This window comes from Lutra lutra, chromosome 6, assembly GCF_902655055.1.
Source record: "Lutra lutra chromosome 6, mLutLut1.2, whole genome shotgun sequence".
NCBI lineage: Eukaryota > Metazoa > Chordata > Mammalia > Carnivora > Mustelidae > Lutra > Lutra lutra.
In genome coordinates, this window is record NC_062283.1 from 50,419,372 (window position 1) to 50,441,456 (window position 22,085).

The 22,085-nt window shown below is 36.0% G+C and overlaps 1 protein-coding gene across 2 annotated transcripts in view; it reads left to right on the forward strand.

Moving 5' to 3' along the window:
• BMP5 (bone morphogenetic protein 5) overlaps positions 1-22,085 on the forward strand; it is a 119,088-nt gene that overhangs the window by 41,505 nt on the left and 55,498 nt on the right. For both annotated transcript variants that reach the window (XM_047734826.1, XM_047734827.1), the window contains exon 2: positions 19,718-19,910. In XM_047734826.1, coding sequence (XP_047590782.1) covers positions 19,718-19,910 — 193 coding nt within the window. The remainder of the gene's footprint in view (positions 1-19,717; positions 19,911-22,085) is intronic.

The window sequence follows — 22,085 nt, forward strand, 5'->3', positions numbered from 1 at the left end:
TCTTTCTCTCTCTATCCATCCATCATCTCTCTAAAATAGTTGTATTTTGTAAGATAAAGGGTTATTTTAACACTTGTAGTTAGACAATTTTAAGGAGTTCTTCCCATGCTTTCAATACCAAAAAAGCACATCGGATAGAACTATACCATAGAAATGTGAAGAACTTTGTTTATAATTAATTAATTTTAGTTAATCAATTAATTAAAATTAATTAACTATTTTAGTCAATTAGTTTTAGTTAATTTTAATTAAAATTTTAAATTAAAATTTATTAAAATTAATTAAAATTTTAATTAAAATTAACTAAAACTAATTGACTAAAAACTAATTGACTAAAAATAAAACTAATTGACTAAAATTAATTAACTTCCATTAAAAATTTAATTTTAATTAATTAATTAATTATAGTTGATTAACTATTAATTGATTATTGTGTTTAATTAATAAACACAGTATTTCTTCTGATTTTATTTTTTATATCCCCCAAGTTCCATATAAGAAGTGTGTTTAAATTGTACTGTGAGTAGGTATTTAAGATAGATCTATGAACTTCCTAATATTGATATTTCACACTGGACCAAGAAATTACAGAGGTACAGCCGGGTGAGTCCAGAATTGTCAGCACTCTCTGGAATGTGTTAGTTGGCAAACCCCAGTCTGGGGGTGGGAGGGCAAACTAGATAATCTGGGAGGTCTTCCCGTGATACCTACTTAGGTGTGTGTATGAAGGGGGATTAATATCTCTACATCTTAGTGACGATCAACTGGGAGTCTACAAAGTCAGTAGATAAAAATCTTATTCTTACTACTATTCATCACAAACTAGATTCACTCAGACTATCAAGTCAGATTGTTATGCCAGACAATGAGACTATTACTTCTAGCCCTCAATCCCTTTAGAGTGGTGGGGGAAGGTTTTTGTTTGTTTTTGTTTTTGAGATAGGCTCTCTATTCTTTGAAAAATAATTCTCTGTGTGTACATGTTCCAGGATTTGGTTAATGTTTACTCCTTCTTGATGTTAATAATTTTGTTGTAAAAATTCAGTAACCATCACTTTTAAAATTATTTTGAATTTTGGTTATGGAATTTATTTAGTACTGAATTTAAAAATGCATTTGTAGCCCTTAATTCATTATATGGCTAACTTTAAAGCTCAATAAATACCACCTGTAATTATTTATTAATAATTGTTTATTCTCTGCTGTTTTTATGAGTGTTTTTAGAATCTTGATCAAGTTCACACCTGTATTAATTTTATTTTGTTTTGTCTTAAAATTGAGCCATGTATCTTACATGTCATTAGATAAAGAAATGTTTTTTGTTTTTTTTAAAAAGATTTTATTTACTTATTTGACAGAGAGACAGCGAGAGAGGAAAGACAAGCAGGGGGTTTGGGAGAGGGAGAAGCAGGCTGCCTGATGCAGGGCCCAGTGGGGGACTCAATCCCAGGACCCTGGGACCATGACCTGAGCAGAAGGCAGACGCCCAAGGACTGAGCCACCCAGGGGTCCTGATAATGAAATGGTCTTATACATCTATTTAACATTTACTAAAGAAAAGAACAAATTAAGTATTTAATGGTGCTAAGATCTAGTGAAAACATACCAACAGTAGTGTAGGTTATATGCCAATTCTTTAGTTCTAAACCAGTGCTGTTTAACTTCAAATTTACCTCTCACTTTGGTTTTAAATTTAAATTGAAACTGTTTGTAACACTTTCCCCCAAATAGTTTCTGACAGAAAATTCCTTTCTTAGTCCCCTGCCACTGAAGTGTTTTTCAAGTGTTACAAATCTGCTCTATCTGTTGCCTTTCCTCTTGAACACAATGAAGGCTACAGTTGGGATTCTAGAAGGGAAAAATGGGTTACTAGAAGTTGGACAGAATCCAAGCCTCAAACAGAGAGATGGAAAAATAGAACTATATAACCCTGAGCCCTGAACAATGCAGTTTAGTCTTAAGCACAAAAAATAGTGTCTACAATATGTATTCTGTTCTCCCTTCACAACTGCAAGCTGATCACTTTGTATAAAATAAGTGCCACTAAATACGAAGATTTGCAATTTGAGTTTATTTGCAAGATAGTATGTTGTGTAAAGGTTAAAGCAACATTGCTTAACCAAGTCAATGTTTTCCTGTACATGTGCATTTTAAATCAGTTAGGAAGTTTTGTCCCATCCATGTTACTTGCTTTTGTAAGGTTTTGATGAAATCTTGAATTTTCTTAGCTTTTTACTGTAGGGAGTTTGGTGGGATGGGGTCGGGGGGGATTTGCGGAATGGGTCTTGGTTCTCCTGCAATTATATTTTAGATGGTATATTAAGTATAAAGTAAATGTTTCCCTGAAAATGGAGTTGTGTCAAAAATACTAAATAGAGGGGCGCCTGGGTGGCTCAGTGGGTTAAAGCCTCTGCCTTCTGCTCAGGTCATGATCCTAGGGTGGTAGGATCAAGCCCCATATCAGGCTCTCTGCTCAGTGGGGAGCCTGCTTTCCCCTCTTTCTCTGCCTGCCTCGCTGCCTACTTGTGATCTCTATCAAAAAAAAAAAAAAAAAATACTAAATAGAGATTTCTAGTCACAAAGAAAGTTACCTCAAACAAACTGCATCCTGAATTTTACACCATTTGTTTGGTATATTATGAATCTGTTTCTGAAATCTCATCTGTGCTGTCAATTTCACATGGTCTTTTATTTTAAAAATGTATCAATGAGGGTATATAAATTGTGAATTTTACTTTTCTTGGAGAGTTGCATTCCCCATAACACACAGTATAATATCTACCACATGCAAAGTTTCAACAACATGGTAGTTGCTTGCATTTTTATAGCCATAATCTCAGTGAATGGAATATAGACCTGAAAAAAAAGAAATACATGGACCAGCTGAGTGTAAATTTTCCTCTGAGACAATTCAGAATCTTAAAAAGATAAAGGCAGCCTTCCATGTTAGAGACAAGAGGCAAGCAATGTTAAACATCTGAGTATGTCATTTTACTTATCAGACTGATGTAGATAACACATACTTTTATTTCATTCTTTTCTCAGAATATAAATAGGAGTAAATGAAAGGCGGGATTCAAGGAGAGGGGAAAGGAAGTACCTGTTCTTGAAATCTAGCCATTTTATTTTATTTTATTTTTTAAGATTATTTATTTATTTATTTGACAGAGAGAGATCACAAGTAGACAGAGAGGCAGGCAGAGAGAGAGAGAGAGAGAGAGAGAGAGGGAAGCAGGCTCCCTGCCGAGCAGAGAGCCCGATGCGGACTCGATCCCAGGACCCTGAGATCATGACCTGAGCCGAAGGCAGCGGCTTAACCCACTGAGCCACCCAGGCGCCCAAAATCTAGCCATTTTAAAATGGCTTTAAGAGAACCAAAATTTCACATTTTATTTTTTTATTTTTTTTTTAAGATTTTATTTATTTATTTGGCAGACAGAGATCACAAGTAGGCAGAGAGGCAGACAAATAGAGAGAGAGGTGGAAGCAGGCTCCCTGCAGAGCAGAGAGCCCGATGTGGGGCTCGATCCCAGGACACTGGGACCATGACCTGAGCCGAAGGCAGAGGCTTTAACCCACTGAGTCATCCAGGTGCCCCTATTTTTTTAATTTTTAAAAAAGATTTTATTTATTTATTTGACAGAGATCCCAAGTAGGCAGAGAGGCAGGCAGAGAGAGAGAGAGAGGGGAAGCAGGCTCCCTGCTGAGCAGAGAGCCTGATGCGGGGCTTGATCCCAGGACCCTGAGATCATGACCTGAGCCGAAGGCAGAGGCAGAGGCTTAATCCACTGAGCCACCCAGGCACCCCGACAATTTCATATTTTAACAAGCAAGATGTTAATCATTGATGAAAAAAATGCTCTAATTTAATTAACTCTAATTTCATATTACTTTCTGCAATCTTTACTTTTTTCTAGAATCCAAACACCTCAGAGAGCAATTAGCCAGTTGCCTATAGGAAAAGAACTTTCTTTACTTCCCCTGTCTCCCCTCTGTTCCCACCACTATTCTCTACCTAAAGTGGTGGCTGGATGATAAACAGTCAATAAATGCTAGCTGAATTTCTCTTCCTTCTTTCACAAAATACATACTACATTAAACAAGACATTATACACTTAGCATAATGTCACCAACTGTTTTGTGTTAATTATTACAATCTCGTAATCATTATCATTGATTCTCCAAACATTCTAGTATTATTAAATATCTAAGCTTCATAAATTCATTAGGATTTTATGACTAAATATAGAATATCCCATATGACTTTGAGTAAGAAGGAGATACACTGTAGGTTCTAATTTCTACACCATCATTAATATATTTAACACCACAGACTTTGCTTTATTCTTCTGAGGTTGCTCTTTTGCCTACATGTTCTGTGACATCCCTTACTCGAATTCATTAAGAAATGAATATTAATGAGTTTGCCAATTCCTTACTCTCTCAGATGCCTTCAGTGTCTTTTTCAAATGAATCCTGTTAACTGTTTCCATTATCATTGTTAGCTCTCACCTGTTTAATGAAGAGTCATATCACTGTTTTCAGCTTTAGCACATTTCCTTCAAAAGCAAAAAGGAACAAATCTCGCTATAACTGGAAATATGCGAACCATATCTTCGTGATGAGATGGCTTTTATTGTCACTGTGTATTAGGAGCAATGTGGAGCAGACCACTCAGTGATGTTCATATGCTTTCAGGGTTATGCTTGATTTTCCCTTGTGATCACATATCAGGGGGTGAGAAAATAAAATGGAACTTGAAGGGTATTTTCTGTTTCTAAACAAGAGGAATTCATGGTATACTTAGATATGATTGTAGAAATAACACTAGCATTTTGCAGAGTCTAAATATCCCGTACAGTACTCAATACCATGAGGATTACTGAAAATGCTCCCTAGCTTTAAATATTGCAAATCACTATGATTTATTTGTAAAGGAAAGACATCCACAGGAAAAGTGAGAGACAGTAGAATTTTGAAATTAGTAAGAACACTGAGGCAGAGCATAAATATAAAATTTCAAAAAGAAATTTTGTAGCTTCTTGGAATGTTTCCTAAGAGGTACCCTGATGGGGTCAGATCTGGATTTGAAACTGCTCTATGGATTACTACTGTATGCATGAACTTAGATACATTATTGTTTCCTTGATTGCATATTTTGTATTTTATCAGCTGTATTTCACATATAAGTAAACATAAAGCCAACTGCTATAAAAACTAAAACAAAGCACCATGCTAGCTATTTAAGTAAATGTTTAGGTAAATGTTTCCGGAAGTTGAGCTAAACATAGCCTCTGAATAAAATTGTGGTTTAGTTTGTTTGACAGTTTTAAAGGCCCCTTTTTGAGGAGATAGTGCCCTAGGAATTTGTTGGGGGGGGGGTGGTTGGAGTGTAGCAAGGTCAGGTCAACTGAAACATAGTGAGAAGCTATGAGCTTTTCCATAGTCTCAATATCTAGGCCCACCATGGTCAGCAACCAGCTCTGAGAACTAAGTAAAAAAAAGAAAACAAAAGACAAAAAAAGATTACTGTGAGAGGAAGTGACTATTCTCAGAGGACCCAGGCAGTGGGACTTTCAGGAGAGAGTAGGAACTTTATAAATATATGTCAAGAAAGCAACTTATAGGTACTAGTCTGGTTTGGGCTCACCTAGATTTTGTCAGGTTCAAAGAACAGTATTAATGGGAAATGCCATCTTTGCAATGTTAGCCTTCATGTAGAGTCACACCCAAGATGGGCTGTTAGCCTAGTGCCTGGAGCACAACTGTCATCCTGAGATCTCCCTTCAAAATCATTCTGGAAATTATCTTTTGTTCTCTTGTGTTAAACCTCCTTTTTCCTATGGCCCATGCTTTCATTTTCTTTCTGGCTTGCTTCCTCATTTTGGTGGTACAACTTGTATAGGACATTCCAAAGAAATTCTTTTGGGAGTCAGATTTTTAATATCTTCCATGGCTTAAAGTATCCTTATTATGCCTTCATATTTGATGGCTAATTTAGTTGAGTCTGGTATTGTAGGGTATAAATAACTTTTCATCATGATTTTGAAGGCATTTGCCCCTTTGTCTTCTAGATTACAGTGTTGTTTTTGAGCAGCTTGCATCCATTTTGATTCATGGGATCCTACATATGTGATTTGTATTTTGTCTCTGGGAGCTCGGAGAATCTTTCTTCACAAAGCAGACACTTTCAGTCCCGAAACTGTTACGCTTTTGATCAGTGAACTGAATTAATTCTTCAATAATTTCCTCCCTTCCCCGCATCTCTCTTTATGTAATCATGACTATTGGGACCAGTTCTGGACTCATCATTTTCTTCCTCCTTCTTTCTTTGTTTAGTCTTCCTCTCCTGTTCTGTTTTGCACTCCTTTGATTTTGACTAATTGCTCTCCTTTCTGAAGAATTTTTCAACTTAATATTTTAAACTGAGATTGATTTTAGCCTTATTTAAAGAGATATTTTAGCAATGACTATGTGTTTGTTTGTTTTACAGCATCTTCTTGTTTCATGAATATAATATCTTCTCTTAGCTCTCAAAGGATATTATGGTAGCTTCTTAGTAGTGTTTTTTTTTTTTTAAGTTCCTTCAAATTCCTCTTTTAGAGAGCTACTTTGTCTCTCTATTTGAAGGTAGAGAATTTTCTCAAATACCTAGTGATCTTTTTGTTTCTCTGCTTTTAGTCAATAGTGAGAGATTAAAAAACTGATTAGAAGATTTTCACATATGGGTGGAACTTGTCAATATCATTTTCTCTTTATGATATTCTTGCTTTGCCATTTTGTGGAGACTGAGTCCTTCTTCTGGAATGGCCAGATTTCAAATGAGAGGACTCTTCAATTCTCTTGTCTGCAAGTTAAAAGCCTGGCTGTCAAACATTATGGGAACCAAATAGGGGAAAGAGGCCTGGGAACTCAGCATTCAGTATTCTTAAGTTTGTCTGGTTTCTCTGTTTTCAGTATACTATCACACTCTCACTATACTACCAAACTCTCACTGTGTCTGCAGATGCCAACATTTCCTCTTGCCAGAAAATTTCCAAACGGAGACTCAATGGGGAAGAGCAGTCACTGAGCAGCACAGATGTGGAGAGCAATCTAAGAGTCCACCTCCTTCTTAAACATCTAGTACTCAGGTGTCCTTATTTTAACCCCAAACTCATCCTACCCATTTCTGGAGGTACTAGATAGTATCAGTTCCTGACCTTTTAGAGTAATATGTGGTTTAAATAAGGTTGGCCTTTAGCTTTTCCTATTGCTGAATTTGGTTCTTTATGAGACAGTACATATGAGTTAGTTGGATGGATTATTAAATAATGAGGAACATGTCAAAGTTTTAGCAACAAAAATATTAGGATACAGACCTTCTGATAATTGATATAAAATTGGGTTGGAGACTCAGGAAGTTGTTAAATTTGAACCTAAAATGAGATAGTCCACCTTGGATCTCAGAAGACTTATTGTTTCTTCCAGGTGTGCATCTTAAGAAACTTGGAAGGTTTGTATAGTTTGAACTCAAAACCAGATATTGCTCAATGATGAATTTTGCTCTGAGTTTTGTGGTTGACCCCAAATCCCAATACAAAGGAGAAGCCCAGGAGTGTGAAACCAGATCGACAAAAATCTGAGACTGTTCCTATGAACACTCTGAGACCGCTAATGGTCCCTCGGCTCTAGTTCCAGTGTGGTCTCCTTCAATAAATGTGGGAAGATCGTATAATTTCTTTATTGATTTTGGCACCTGTTACATCTTTATTAAATCTAACACATGTTCTGAAGTAGGTGTCCAATTACAGAAAACATCTTTTAGTTCAATGTATAGATTCATCTAACACCATTTTAATAATGTGCTATAAAGAAATGTTAAGCTAGTTGTGTACTATCTGTCAATGTACAGACGGATGGAATAAACTTTAACTTTCAAGGAAGATGTTAGACAAACATAACAAATAAAAGCAGTTATAGTATTTATTTTTTGAACTGAGAAGTAACTAACAAAAACAAAACAAATTTTCAAAGGGAGCAACTATTTTCAGTAATTTCGGAATAAGATTAAACAATTATGAACATGTTACCAAAGACTTGGTTATATATTTTATATATATACAGTGGAAGAATGAAATTCTTAAGCATTTTTATAGAGAGAAAAATCAATGAGAATATATGAATTATATTCAAAAACTACATAAATATTACCTTATAAAGCACATGAGTAATTCTGGAAATTCTTTTTTTTTTTTTAAGATTTTATTTATTTATTTGACACAAAGAGAGAGAGATCACAAGTAGGCAGAGAGGCAGGCAGAGAGAGAAGGAAACAGGCTCCTTGCTGAGCAGAGAGCCTGATGTGGGGCTCGATCCCAGGACCCTGAGATCATGACCTGAGCCAAGGCAGAGGCTTTAACCCACTGAGCCACCCAGGCGCCCCTGGAAATTATTTTCAATACAATTTTATTAATAACCATAAAATGAAAACAATGCTATTTAATTTTTCTATTACCTTTTTCTCCTTCCCCAAGAATAATATGTCCATTTAAGAATCATAGAGATTCTACTAGTCTAGCATATATTTTTAAGTTTTAAGATAGTGAAAACTGAAAAACAAATATATGGCATTGAGATTCTAAGTTATCATTGTTTATTTGAATTCCTTTCAAAGAAGAAAGGAGAAAAAAGGAATATATTGTTAGGAATAATAGTACATTGTAATATTGGCAGGACTCATTTAAGAATAAATGGTTGAAGGATTCTACTTTTGGCTAAGTTGGAGTAACAGGTCTACATACGCTCCCTCCTGAAACAACCAACAAACCAAAAAGAGAACCAGAGGTTGACTATATATTCCTATATTCATTCATTCCACAAGTATATTGAACACGTACTATGTGTCAGAGATTGAGGTAGGAATCGAATGTACGGCAATGAGCCAAGCAAAAGTGTTGCTGTTCTCAAGTTTAAAATCTCGTGTGGGAGACAGAGAGCAAATAAACACTTCTTAGGAAACAGACGCTACCAAGGCTCCTTATGGTCCTTTCCTAAGCAGACAGATAGATAAGCTACCCTTATATTACCTAGAGTACATGTGTAATATAGTCTATATATCATTCTATTCCTTTTCTTAAAAACCTGTAAACTATGTAGTTATGTCTCTAATAACCTTATATGTCATTAAACACAATCACATTTCTCTGTGACCTCTTTCCATCTACCAAAATTCACTGATGCAACCCATTTGGTGGCAGCAATTCAATTTGCTTTTGTTTCGAAATGACAGACTGAACTGCAGATTGAACTTGAGTGAACTCTATTAAAGGTATTGTATCAATTTAAAATCTGAAGCACTAAATTTGAGAAAGACATTTATATGTTCAGCTATAAAAATTCTCATGTCCTTCATACTCTGTAAACTCTGCTTTAAACTTCATTTTACCCCCATAGAGAAATTCCAAACAAATTTATTCTGGTTTTTCTTTCTTCCCATTAAATATAATTCTTTTTTGCTGGATACAAGGTTTCTAAAATTCTCCAAAAGGAGCAATGAGTACATTAAAATTGTGATATGAAAAAAAAATCTTTATTATATAAATAAAGCTATGAAAACCCTGACAATTGCTTCACTTAGGACGAGGTCCTTCAGTTTGACATCATGTGTACAATGAGATCAAAATTATCTCTTAATTATAACCAAAGGAAGTGAGAATAGATTTCAGGCTTGGGGAAGGGCTGTTGAAGGGATAATAGACTTTTGATGTCTGTCTTGTCACAGTAGCACAATAGCTAATTCCTGTGACTCCTGACCTTTTAGTGTCTCCTAACCAAGTATTGACATTAATCTACTGCTTATCTGTCACCCACCACATTGTATAGTTCCAGTCTCTGTTTTCAATTATCAGTCATTAGAGAAGGCACTGAGCAATTTCAGAAGAAAACTCACGAAACCTTTGACCTGTTTTTGTCAGATAACCACAAGCATTCACTGTAGATAAACTATCATAGCGTTGTAGTCAAGATGTAAAGGAAGGTTCTTTGCCATATCCCAACTTACTGTAACCTCTGTCACCTTCGGATGGCTAAAAATCAACTGTTTTATTTTACTGAAGGAACAGAAGAATTCACGAGGTCATTCAGTGAAATCTGGTGAGATTAGAATGGTTGACCTCTAGCTGCCAGGCAATCTATAAAACCCACAGATTTTTCTACTAAAGAAAACATGAGAACTAAATATTTACCAAGAGGTGATTATCAGACAGCTGTGCTTTTCTGTTGAGTTCTTATAGACAAACACAAACTTTTCTCAAATATTTGTACACAGTGTGATGGAAATCCATTATTTATATACTAAATATACACACTCATCACTAAATAATCATTTATTACACAAAGTGAATTAGACAGGTATTCTGTATTTACCCTAAACAATTTTTGAAGTTAAATATTAATATTCAATCCACAAAAGATGAACATTTGTTTTAAATTCCAACTCATAATTTCTTGTATAAAAAACTTCTTATAAATGGGGCACCTGGGTGGCTCAGTGGGTTAAGCCTCTGCCTTCGGCTCAGGTCATGATCTCAGGGTCCTGGGATTGAGCCCCGCATTGGGCTCTCTGCTCAGTGGGGAGCCTGCTTCCCCGCCCCTCTCTGCCTGCCTCTCTGCCTACTTGTGATCTCTCTCTGTCAATGAATAAATAAAATCTTAAAAAAAAACAAAAAGCAAAAAGAATCTTCTTATAAAAATCAATAACAAAATATTTTCTGTGCTTTATGATGCATTGTTGTCCTCAGGGGGAAAAATAACTAAGTGACACTCAGACTCCCTTAAAAGAGAGGTGTCAGAATCAGTAAATTTGATTAGATTATGGGTAATATGTGAATGTCAAAATATGCACAACGGTGTTCTCTACTTTACACATGTGAAATAGCCAAGCAAGTTATCAAGTAAATACAATTATTTTCTATCCACTCTTGTAAAAATCTAGCTCTAGCCTGAAAGTTTTTAACTCCACTATAATGAATTTAAAAAACCCATAATATTAATCCCCTTTATTAAGATACCTATATTCCAGATCCAGTGACATTTTGATAATCAAAAAGGCTGTGTTTTTTAGGACAGGTAGCAAATTTTCTATGCTTAAATTTTATCTACCATTTCCCATATACAAAGTTCTGTTTGGCTTTTATGCAGGAATATAAAGATAAGAAGCAAAACAAGAAGAAAACATGGATATTTCTCTAAAATGTCTTAACCATGGGTGACATAATAATACAATGCAAGTGGAAAGTGATTAATAGGATAGCTACCGCTTTTTGAGAATTTGCTGTATTCTGGACACTTACACTAAGACTCTCTCAAATATCATTTAACTTTTACTACACACTGGAGTAGGCCTTTTAATTATCTATCTCCATTTTAAAGATGGATAAATAAAAGCATAGGGATGTTGAATCACTTTCCTAATATCACACTCTTTACTAAGTTAGGTAAATAATATTGAATTCAAGGTTTTCTTACTTCACATCCAGCACTCTTAATCATGTCATGTCCATTATCTAAAGGGAAGTACGGAAAAAGTGTTATGGGGTCCTCAGCAGGAGAAATTAACATGGACAGAAATTTTTGAAGTAGTGTTTGTGGTATTAGAACTGGAGATTTTTAAAAAAGATTTTATTTATTAATTTGCGGGAGATAAAGAGTATAAGTAGGGAGAGAAGCAGACTCCCCACTGAGCAGGGAGCCAGACATGGGGCTCCATCCCAGGACCCTGGGATCATGACCTGAGCCAAAGATAGATGCCACCCAGGTGCCCTGGAACTGGGGATGTTAAGTAAAGGTGGATTTGAAGTTCTGAAAATGGGGAGAGCATCTTAGAGAACAAGGTGAAGAAAACCATCAAGTTAGGACAGGGAGAGGATTATTAAGGCATCATTAACTCTTCCAACTTTCTTTCAAAATTGAGTGTTGACTATATACTTGCCTGTGATATCGATTATAAAAATATAAGTTCCTGTCTTTAATTATTAGAAGACATAATGCACCCAAAGGGATGGGAAGAGTGGAAAACACTGATCCGTTCTCAGGAAACTGTTACTATTCCTCAGATCCCACTGCTGACCTCCTAGACTCCATATTGTGCAATGACAATGAGCTATTTATTATTCACAACTTTGGCTATGGCCTTCAAATCTCTTTCCATTGAAATGAACCCTTTACTTGATGAAACTTCTTTGAGACACAGCTCAAAATGATCTCCTCCTGCAGCCTCCTACATGCAACGTGTTGTTCTTTACTTTTTTATACTGCCTTATATTACACACATCCCTGGTAGCCTCAACACAATTGTATCAAAATTGTACTTTTCCATGTCTTTCTTTCTCATCCTGACCTCCTATCTCTTTTCTTCTTATATCTCCTTAGCTTTTAGGATTTGGCCCATAGCATGTATCCAATAAATATTTTGGGATTGAATAAATGGAAAAGTAACCCAGTAGCTATTTTTAGGATAACCAAGATGAATATATGTGGAAGACAAGAAAAAGAAAAGCAGTCCTCTGACAGCCAGGGGATGGACTGCATCCAATAAGGGAGAAGGAAAAAAAAATTGAAATGTATTAATTTTATCAAATAAAAATGATTAACTTATTGATATCATAGTTTATTATTATACAATATGTCCATTTTCATGCCAATGCTCAATCTGTAAAGCTATCATTATAGTAATCTAGATAACTACTGAGGGCTGAGTGCTGGGTTCCTCCAGGCCGAGGGCAAGTAGAACACACACATCAATTTACCCCAGTTCCAAGCTCTCTTTGTACAAGATTGAATTCTTTGTGTTCCTAAGTCGCTTATGTTTGTTAAAGCAAAATAACATTTAGATATTGGATGCTTAATTAAATTTTATAAATTTCAAAATTACATGTATTCAAAATTGATTCAGGAAACCAATCTGTTCAGCCATTTCATTAAAATATTTAAAGTATTTAGCCATCTCACCTTTCTTTTGAGATTTCCTTCTCTATAAAACTGAATTCAGGAAGCATTTATGAAAACAAGTAAGAGCATTTTAACTACAGAACATGTGAAAGCCAATTGAATTGTTCTTTGAAACAATACGTTCAGGGAGACAGTTTTCTCTCCCTCAGGTCAAACCTGACTGTGATGTTAAGAGGCTCTTAGGGTTTCTGGAATCTGGAGTTTACCACACTCTCTGGAATGGTTATTCCTTCAAAGGAGCATGTGTGTGTGGGCTCACCAATCAATGAATAGGCCATTCTAGGACCAGTTTATGTTTCTCACTGGACTAGTCTGTGAAGGATGTCTTGTGAAGTGATACTTCTAGGTAGTCACATGTTATCTTTGCCTTTTTTCCCCCTTTTACTTTAAAATGCAACGCAGATAAGTAATAATTCTATGAGTAATCGCTTAATGATTTTTTGCACTCAGCAGCAAACCATAATCTGTACTCTTTCAACAGCTGGCGAGGCTCCTGGGACGATGCTATCTTTGCCCTGCAGCTACTGATTCTATTTGTGTCTTCCGTGTTATAGCCCTTGTGTGGGAGATTGAGATTGATTGCCCGTGAATGCGTCTCTTGAAGAGGGCAGATAAATCACTACAGAGATAAAACTGCAATCCTCTGACAATTAATTCTACTCTTCAGATATGGTAGACATGAAAATGTTTAATCGGGACATTTCCATCCAATCTCTACTAATGATAAAGACAATCAGAGAGGTGTCTGTCTGGGAGTGAGAGGGACTGCAATCAGTCATGAACTTCTGTTAAGTCATACCTCAGCAATAAAAGGGTCCTGTGTCTGTCTTTAAACACGAGAAGCTTAATCTTTGCTAAACGTTGGCGATTTAGAGCATTTAGAATGTAGTTTGGTGCTTCTGTTTCTTTTAACTGTTTCTTTGTACTGTCAGCCCATGAATCATGGAATGTGAATCTTTTGATTCATATTTTACCTCTTGGATGCTTTGATGTGGCCACTTTTTAGAACCAAATAATAATAATAATAAATTCTTTGGTTCTGTCAGCATAGGGGAGCTTCTGGTTGCTCCAGGCAGTTCAGGTAGATGCAAGTGTTTGGAATAGACGACACCCTGCTTCCTAGAAGAGAATATTCACCACCATTGTTGTGACTGTATTTTGAATGGTAAACTATCAATTTTGCTGAATTTTTGGTGGTTTCTCTGAGTATGCATATATATATATATATATATATATATATATATATACACACACATATATATGCAGGAAAGCAACTGCTTTTAATTTTTGCAGAACACACTATTGACAGCCATCATGTCACATAAGTAAACAATCCTATGTTGGGAGATTTTTTTAACCTTTATGGTGACATTCATTGGCGTACACCTAGCAATCTTCCAAACAAGCATGTATCCTAACTGGCAGTGGGAGAAGAGTGGGTGGCACTCGTGTACTACTGTATGACCATTAGCAAAACATGGCCTATGGACCTTGCTGGATATGTAGGCAGATATGAAAAAAGCAGTCTGGGCAGGTCACTGTGTTCTCTTTTTAAATGCAATTTTCATAAGTGAATTGATTGATACAGATGTGCATTTTTAATCTACTTATGTGTGTTCCCAAACTCTCCTTTCCACTTCCTAGCAGAGAAATGGCGTCTGTGGTATGGGATAAAGGAATGGTCTTCACTACAGAAAAGGGTCAACCTCCTGACCTCAGTATGCTTTAACATGTGTAATTCTATTCCCTTGACCAATCTGGATCTGCATTCAATGAGTGAAACCTCCTGCCTTCGTTTTTGTTTTTTTGTTTGTTTCTTGTTTGTCCAGTGATTAAGAGAGTCTTTTCTAGAATGCAATAGGAATGTAATTATGATTTTATGGAATCACATATTTTAACCTGGCAATACAGATTTTGTTAGAAATGATGATAAAAATGATTGAGGAATCTTATGGCATTTAGTGGGTTTAACATTCAACTTAAAGAGTGATTTGAAAGAACCAAATAGTTAATACAATATGAATTAAAAAAACAAAAATCTTATGTTTCTGATTTTTTTCTTGTTTATTTGTTTATCTTTTAAGCTTTCCAAGTCATTTATAACTGCAGTGGGTTATAATACACTGCATATATGGCGAAACAATGCTTAATATGTACCCAAATCATCAGATATAAACACAGCAGGGATAGCACCTATAAAAATCTTACACTTAAATATAAAACATGTCTGTATATTCTTTTTCATCTATTTTGGGAGGATAGTTTTAGTAGTAGGTCTGGTGGAGAAAATATTGGAATATAGAAAGATCCAGTTGGTCAGTTACATTTAATTTTAAATATGGTTGTAGTAAAAGGAAGATCTTGCATACTAATACAGATGTTATATAATATTAATTCACATTATAATTACAATCACATGCTTATTCATAAAAATTTCCTTAGGTAAGAAATGGCATCAATATTAAATAAGTGAATATAACATGACATTTACTACAATAAAGATTGGAGGAACTGAGTTCTAGAAGAATGAGCAGAATCCAGAAAGTATGACATCTTCTATGGAGTAGGAGCAACATAGAGGAGAATGAAAGCTTCAAAAGATCAACTTTGCTGAGTGATAATGAGATAAAACAAACAAAACTACATCCAAGAAAAACAAACAAACAAACAGTGTTATGTTGTTGAGGACTTGGGAACTGAATCTTTTTTTTAATTTTATTTGTTTATTTGACAGAGAGAGAGAGAGTGAAAGAGCATACACAAGGAGGGGGAGCACTAGAGGGAGAGGGAGCAGCAGGCTCCCCATTGAGTAGGGAGCCTGATGTGGAGCTCGATCCCAGGACCCTGGGATCGTGACCTAAGCTGAAAGCAGATGCTTAACTGACTGAGTCACTCAGGCACCCTGGGAATTGAATTCTTGACTGTGAAATGAAATTTGCTCTCTCCCAATTATTCATAGTGGGCTTTTGGGCAAGTTATAGAAACTTAGAGACATAAGTAAGGTCTGAGATTAAACGAAGCACGTGCCAAACAAATGAGAGTTAGAGAAATTATCATGCCTTTCCTCAATAGGTAATGCGGCAGGACGGCACTTAGTGAAGAGATAGAATCAGATTTTCATCCAGTCAGTCTTCGGTTCAATATTTCTTAGACTTCTTTGGGTCAAGTGTTATTTGTGTTAGATGCTAATTAACCATTATTGATCAAGTCCTTATTCTCCAGCCTATTCTCCACCTTTTTGCGTACTGCTTGAGAAACATTGTATAAATATAGTAGCTATGAACTAGTCTCTAAGTACAGAACAGTAGGATGTCATTACATAGGTGGTATGGACATTGAGCAAAGATTTATAATAAGCTTTAGAAGACAGACATCTGTTACCACCTAGCTGTCATCACCCAATTTCTTATTCTTAAATTAGGGGTATTAATATTTGACACTTCCCTAGCTTTGCTCTTTGAGGTAACTGAGATTACCTTGTGAATATTGGTGAGCGTCATTAGGAGTGCAAGGCTATATATATAAATACACATTTTATTCCATTATTCACTCCAACATGTCCCATGAAATTTCCTAGTGCAATTATAATTCAAAGCAATAGGATATAGGAATTTGAGTCACTGGACAAATCTGCACTGCAACTTTATTTTGTGTGGTATATTTAATATAGAATTTTATTAAACTCTTTGAAAATTTGCCCCCTTAAGGGGTTAGGTTAAATAGCCTGGATTAAAAAACTGAAATTTTAGAATAACAGCCGAAATTCTAGCTTTCCACCTTATTATATTAACATCTCATGGGGGATTCCAGAACAGTAGATGACTTTACATAATATGAATTCAATACTTATTTGCATTATGCAGGTGCATGCTTTAGATTGGATCCTAACAAACTCATGTCTCAGGCTTTATTTTGAGGACTGTAAGTTTGGGTTTTTTGGGGGGGTTGTCTAAATTTCAAATATAAAATTGATAATGAAAAATCACACGGCAACTGTTATTTAGAATTTTTTTTTAAAAGATTTTATTTATTTCTTTCACAGAGAGAGATCACAAGGAGGCAGAGAGGCAGGCAGAGAGAGAGATAGAGGAGGAAGCAGGTTCTCCACTGAGCGGAGAGCCCGATGTGGAACTCGATCCCAGGACCCCGAGATCATGACCTGAGCCTAAGGCAGAGGCTTAACCCACTGAGCCACCCAGGTGCCCCTATTTAGAATTTTAAATATTGATTTTCAGAACAGAAAAAATGTATTTTTGAATGGCTGGTTGGTGCATTTATGAAAAAATATGCAACTCCTCAAGCAGAGTCTGGAACAGGGCAATCTAGTCAAACACATGAACGTTTCTGCAGCAAAGCAATAAATATTTATATAAAGTAGGATAAATAGAGACTTTAAGTTGCCTCAGATCAGCTAATTTCCAGTTCTCCTGCCAAATTAACTTGAAGCCAAACATTCATTTTTCGGAGCTTTTTGAATTTTCAGCTTGTATATCTGGGATTTCAGATTTCATTCCTTGGTGGCCATAAATTCTTGATTCATATTCTTGGGTATTTATTCTGTCTCCTCAGTTACTCATCTTCAATGTGAAGATAATAGTAGAAACTACCTCACTGGTTGTTACAAATTATAATATGTTACTCTTAATACAATGATTAAAACAGGACCAGAATATAATGGGGGCTATTTAAATACTGTTTTATAATATCATCTACTTCATTTGAATCAGGATCAGAAAAGAACAGGTTTGCAGTGGATTAAATTCAGTCCACTGTAAACAAAAGCTGTGTCAAGTTTTAACACGACAAGTTTTAAGGCACTTTCCGTTAGTAGATATCCAGTTTGTAGGCATTTTCTACCCTTGCACTTTCCCTCTCACACAGCCAAGTTGGGAGAATGGGCAAATAGAGCCATGGGAGAGGTGTTCGTACCAGTCTCTTCTATTGGCAATAGAAGTTTAGACAGAAAAGAGGTTTAAATTATGGACTAAAATAGCATCCTAAAAATGAGATTATCTTCCTTATTTAGGGAAAAGTTGGTGGATGATCTCTCTGGCAGTGGACCTCTCTTAGGACCGAGATAGTGATATTTAAAAAAAAACAAAAAAACAAAAAAAAAAAACATGACTCATATGAGGTGATGTCAGCCAGAGAGCCCAAGAGCACCATCCTTGCCAAGCTCAACAGGACAAAAATGCCCCCAGGCGTAACTTATATTTTTCTTTGCTGGCTTAGTTATGGGAGGTAGAGATGGAGATGAGCTCCTTGCTCTCCTAAACAACCTCCTACTCCTGGGCAAAATAAACTGAAGATTTTTTTGAAGTATATAAGGCAACAAATCATGCATTTCTTTGTCACAAGCTTCCTCACAGACATGGAACCCATCTGGCTGTGGAACACAGAGTTCTAGCTTCCTTGGCTTCCACAGTCATTCCTGGATGGTCATGACCCTCTTCTCTCTTCCTTAATATTAATCTTTCCCCTAGTTTAAGACCCCAGGTTTCAGATATTTATAGCAGTGTTGATATGATTTTAATGAACCCTCTCAAGATATTTTCATATCTTCATGCAATTTTTTCAACTTGTGAATTCATTTATAGAACTTAAACATTTTTATCTTCTTGTAACAAATTTTTGGCAATGAAACATCACTGAGAACATGCACAAGTGCTATTACAGGCTGTAATTATGAGATACCTCGTGCATAGTGTTTTGCAGTGAGATTTTTGTGATCCTGTCTTACAGTATCCTAGATAACGGAGATTTTGAGAAAGCTACCAATCTTGAGAAACATAACTCCATCAAATGATAGTGCAGTACTAAAAAAAATGAGTCCTTTGAATAGATAATTCCTTAAGAAGGCGTTTGGTGCCCAGTGGCTATAGACTGTATGAAATGACACTCTATTTTACAAAGCCAGGTTATATAATAATATGCTTGACACTTACTGTCCTGAATTCTTCAACATTCCATCATGTTCCCAAGAGGAAAAGTTCTCTGACTTCATATAGCAGGAAGGTTGTTGAAGGGGGAAAATATGTTTCCCTGTATTTTGAGTAAGAACAGACAGAGGTCTTTGGACGGCTTTATGCTGCACTATGGGTAAGGAGGTTGTACTAAACAATCTATAAGAAGTAATAAAAGTGCTATTTTCTTTTAAATAAAAGAACGTTTTATTTCCTAAAAGGAGAAGAAAATTTCTGGGGAAGGCATTTTTGGAATACTCTTTCTTGTGAACATGAATTTGTTTTATTTACTTGACCTTTATAATGTCATAAACATGGTCCTTATGTGCCTGCAGTTTCTCAGTCCTTCCTATTTTCCTCCCTCAGGTGTGCTAAATCTCATCACTGACTTCACCTGGATCCCTGGGGGTTTCTATAACTTATTTCTAATTCCTGTATGAACCCTTCTGTGTTCTGGTACCTGATACATGTTAGTAATCATTTTACAACCTTTGCTTTTTAAAATATTTTTGGATAGCCTTTCTATTTAAGATCCAGGAATTTGTATGAAACCACTGAGGTTATATTGCTTCTGAACTAAAGGTTGTTGGTTTGTGGAATTTCCTTCCACTGGAAACATGTATGGGTCTGTGGCTCTAGTGTTTTCCCAGTTTTATAATATCCTACTTGTTTGTTTTCATTTTCAAAGCTGGAGCATTTACTATTAATTTCCATATTTTATAAAGGACTAACTTTTTTCCTTCCTTTTTTTTTTCCTTCTTCAGTTGAAAGAGACAAAGATTTTTCTCACCAGCGAAGGCATTACAAAGAATTCCGGTTTGATCTGACTCAAATTCCTCATGGGGAAGCAGTGACAGCGGCTGAATTCCGAATATACAAGGACCAGAGCAATAGTCGATTTGAAAATGAAACAATTAAGATTAGCATATATCAGATCATCAAGGAATACAGCAATAGGTAATGACTTTATATCTAACTTACTATGCAAACACAGGCTAATTGTAGTAAAAATCACTGATAACCCATGTGATCTATCAAATCATCTTTTCTTTGGATGTAAAGACATTGAAAACCTGGTATAGACACATTGAAAGTAAGAGTGATTGATCTGAAATGTGCCTTCCACATTCCCTAGATATTCCTTCCTCTTGACACCAATCTGTATACTAGATGGTCTCATGCTTCCCAGGCCCCTTGTTTCATTTTGTAGATGAGAAAACTTCCATTTTAGTATGCACACATAAAATCGATAATTAAAATGATTTAAATAACTAGGTGTTTTGTAAGTTAGAGAAGAATAGCGTTATTGCTCCCTGGCATGAATGTAAATTGCCTGTGTGTATTTATGTGTATTTTGATATAAGGCATTACCTTTGTAGCAGGTTCTGACCATTAACCTTTATGTCTTCTGTCTGTAAAATGCTTAATTCAAAATGGTGCAAAAATGAACAGATAACCTGAAGTACTAAATATATGGAAACTTCAGTTGATAATTACCGCAAATGAACTGTCAAACAGAAGAGTTGAAAAAAAAAAACTTAGTAGAATTCTCTGACCTTTCCCCCAGTGAAGAAGTCTCTTGGGTAACACCTTTATAGGTGATAAGCTACCTTTGTTGGACAGTTCTTCTGTTATCGTTGTTTTTTTTTTTAACTCTTTTTTTTTTTTGAAAGATTTTATTTTTTATTTGACAGGCAGAGATCACAAGCAGGCAGAGAGGCAGGCAGAGAGAGAGGAAGGGAAGTAGGCTCCCTGCTGAGCAGAGAGCCTGATGCGGGGCTGTATCCCAAGACCCTGAGATCATGACCTGAGCTGAAGGCAGAGGTTTTAACCCACTGAGCCACCCAGGCGCCCCTGGTTTTTTTTTTTTTAACTCTTTTTTTTTTTAAGATTTTATTTATTTGACAGAGAGAGATCACAAGTGGGCAGAGAGGCAAGCAGAGAGAGAGAGAGGAGGAAGCAGGCTCCCTGCAGAGCAGAGAGCCCGATGTGGGACTCGATCCCAGGACCCTGAGATCATGACCTGAGCTGAAGGCAGCGGCTTAACCCACTGAGCCACCCAGGTGCCCCTTTTTTTTAACTCTTAATTGATATGTCATATTCAGGTGAAATCTTTCTCCAGTAGCTTGTAATCATTAGATCTAGATCTATCCTTTGGTGAAATGGTATGTCATTCTTTGATGAGATAGATATTTAAAGACAGCTATCTTTTCCCCTCCAATGCTCCTCCCTCTCCTTGTTGAATATTTCTAGTCTCTGATGTTAAGATTTTTCTTGGTCTTTAAGAATGCCAGAGTTCCCAGTGGGTACTCAATGGGACAAGAGCCCCTCATAATGCTCAATGAAGAAAAAAGAATAAAAAGCTTCTGAGATCAAATCTATTTGAAAATCCTACCTGTTAAACCATTCTTTAGGAAGTTCACAATGCACATTAGAATATTAAATTCTTAGGGGCACCTGGGTGGCTCAGTCATTAAGCGTCTGCCTTGGGCTCAGGACATGATCCCAGGGTCCTGGGATCGAGTCCCGCATTAGGCTCCCTGCTCAGCGGGAGGCCTGCTTCTCCCTCTCCCACTCCCCTCGCTTGTGTTCCCTCTCACTGTGTTTCTCTCTCTCTGCTAAATAAATAAATAAAATCCTAAAAAAAAAGAATATTAAATTCTTAGAAAAGGTTTAGAGTAAAGAAACCTTGTCTTCCTCAAAATTATTTGACTATGAAATCTTTTTCTTTGGGTTATAATACTTAATACCCATGAAACACTGTTTCAGCCAGATAGATTTTAATAATTGCTGATCTTATTTTAAGAGCAGTAATTCCAAGGTAGATAAATCTTGTGTTTGTTTCTTAGCTTAAATGTTTACTAGCTATTTGTCTATGGGTGGATTTTTGTTTGTTTAAATCTCAGTCCAGTGGTTTCATTTGTAAAATAAGTATACTAAATTTGGGGGGGGGTTGTTTTTGTCAGAGAAAGAACCTGGCATATCACATTGTTTTTTTAATACTAAAATACTAAATATATTGATATTTTAATACTAAATAATGATGGTGTCTTTAAAAATTAAGTGATGATGGGGCGCCTGGGTGGCTCAGTGGGTTAAGCTGCTGCCTTCAGCTCGGGTCATGATCTCAGA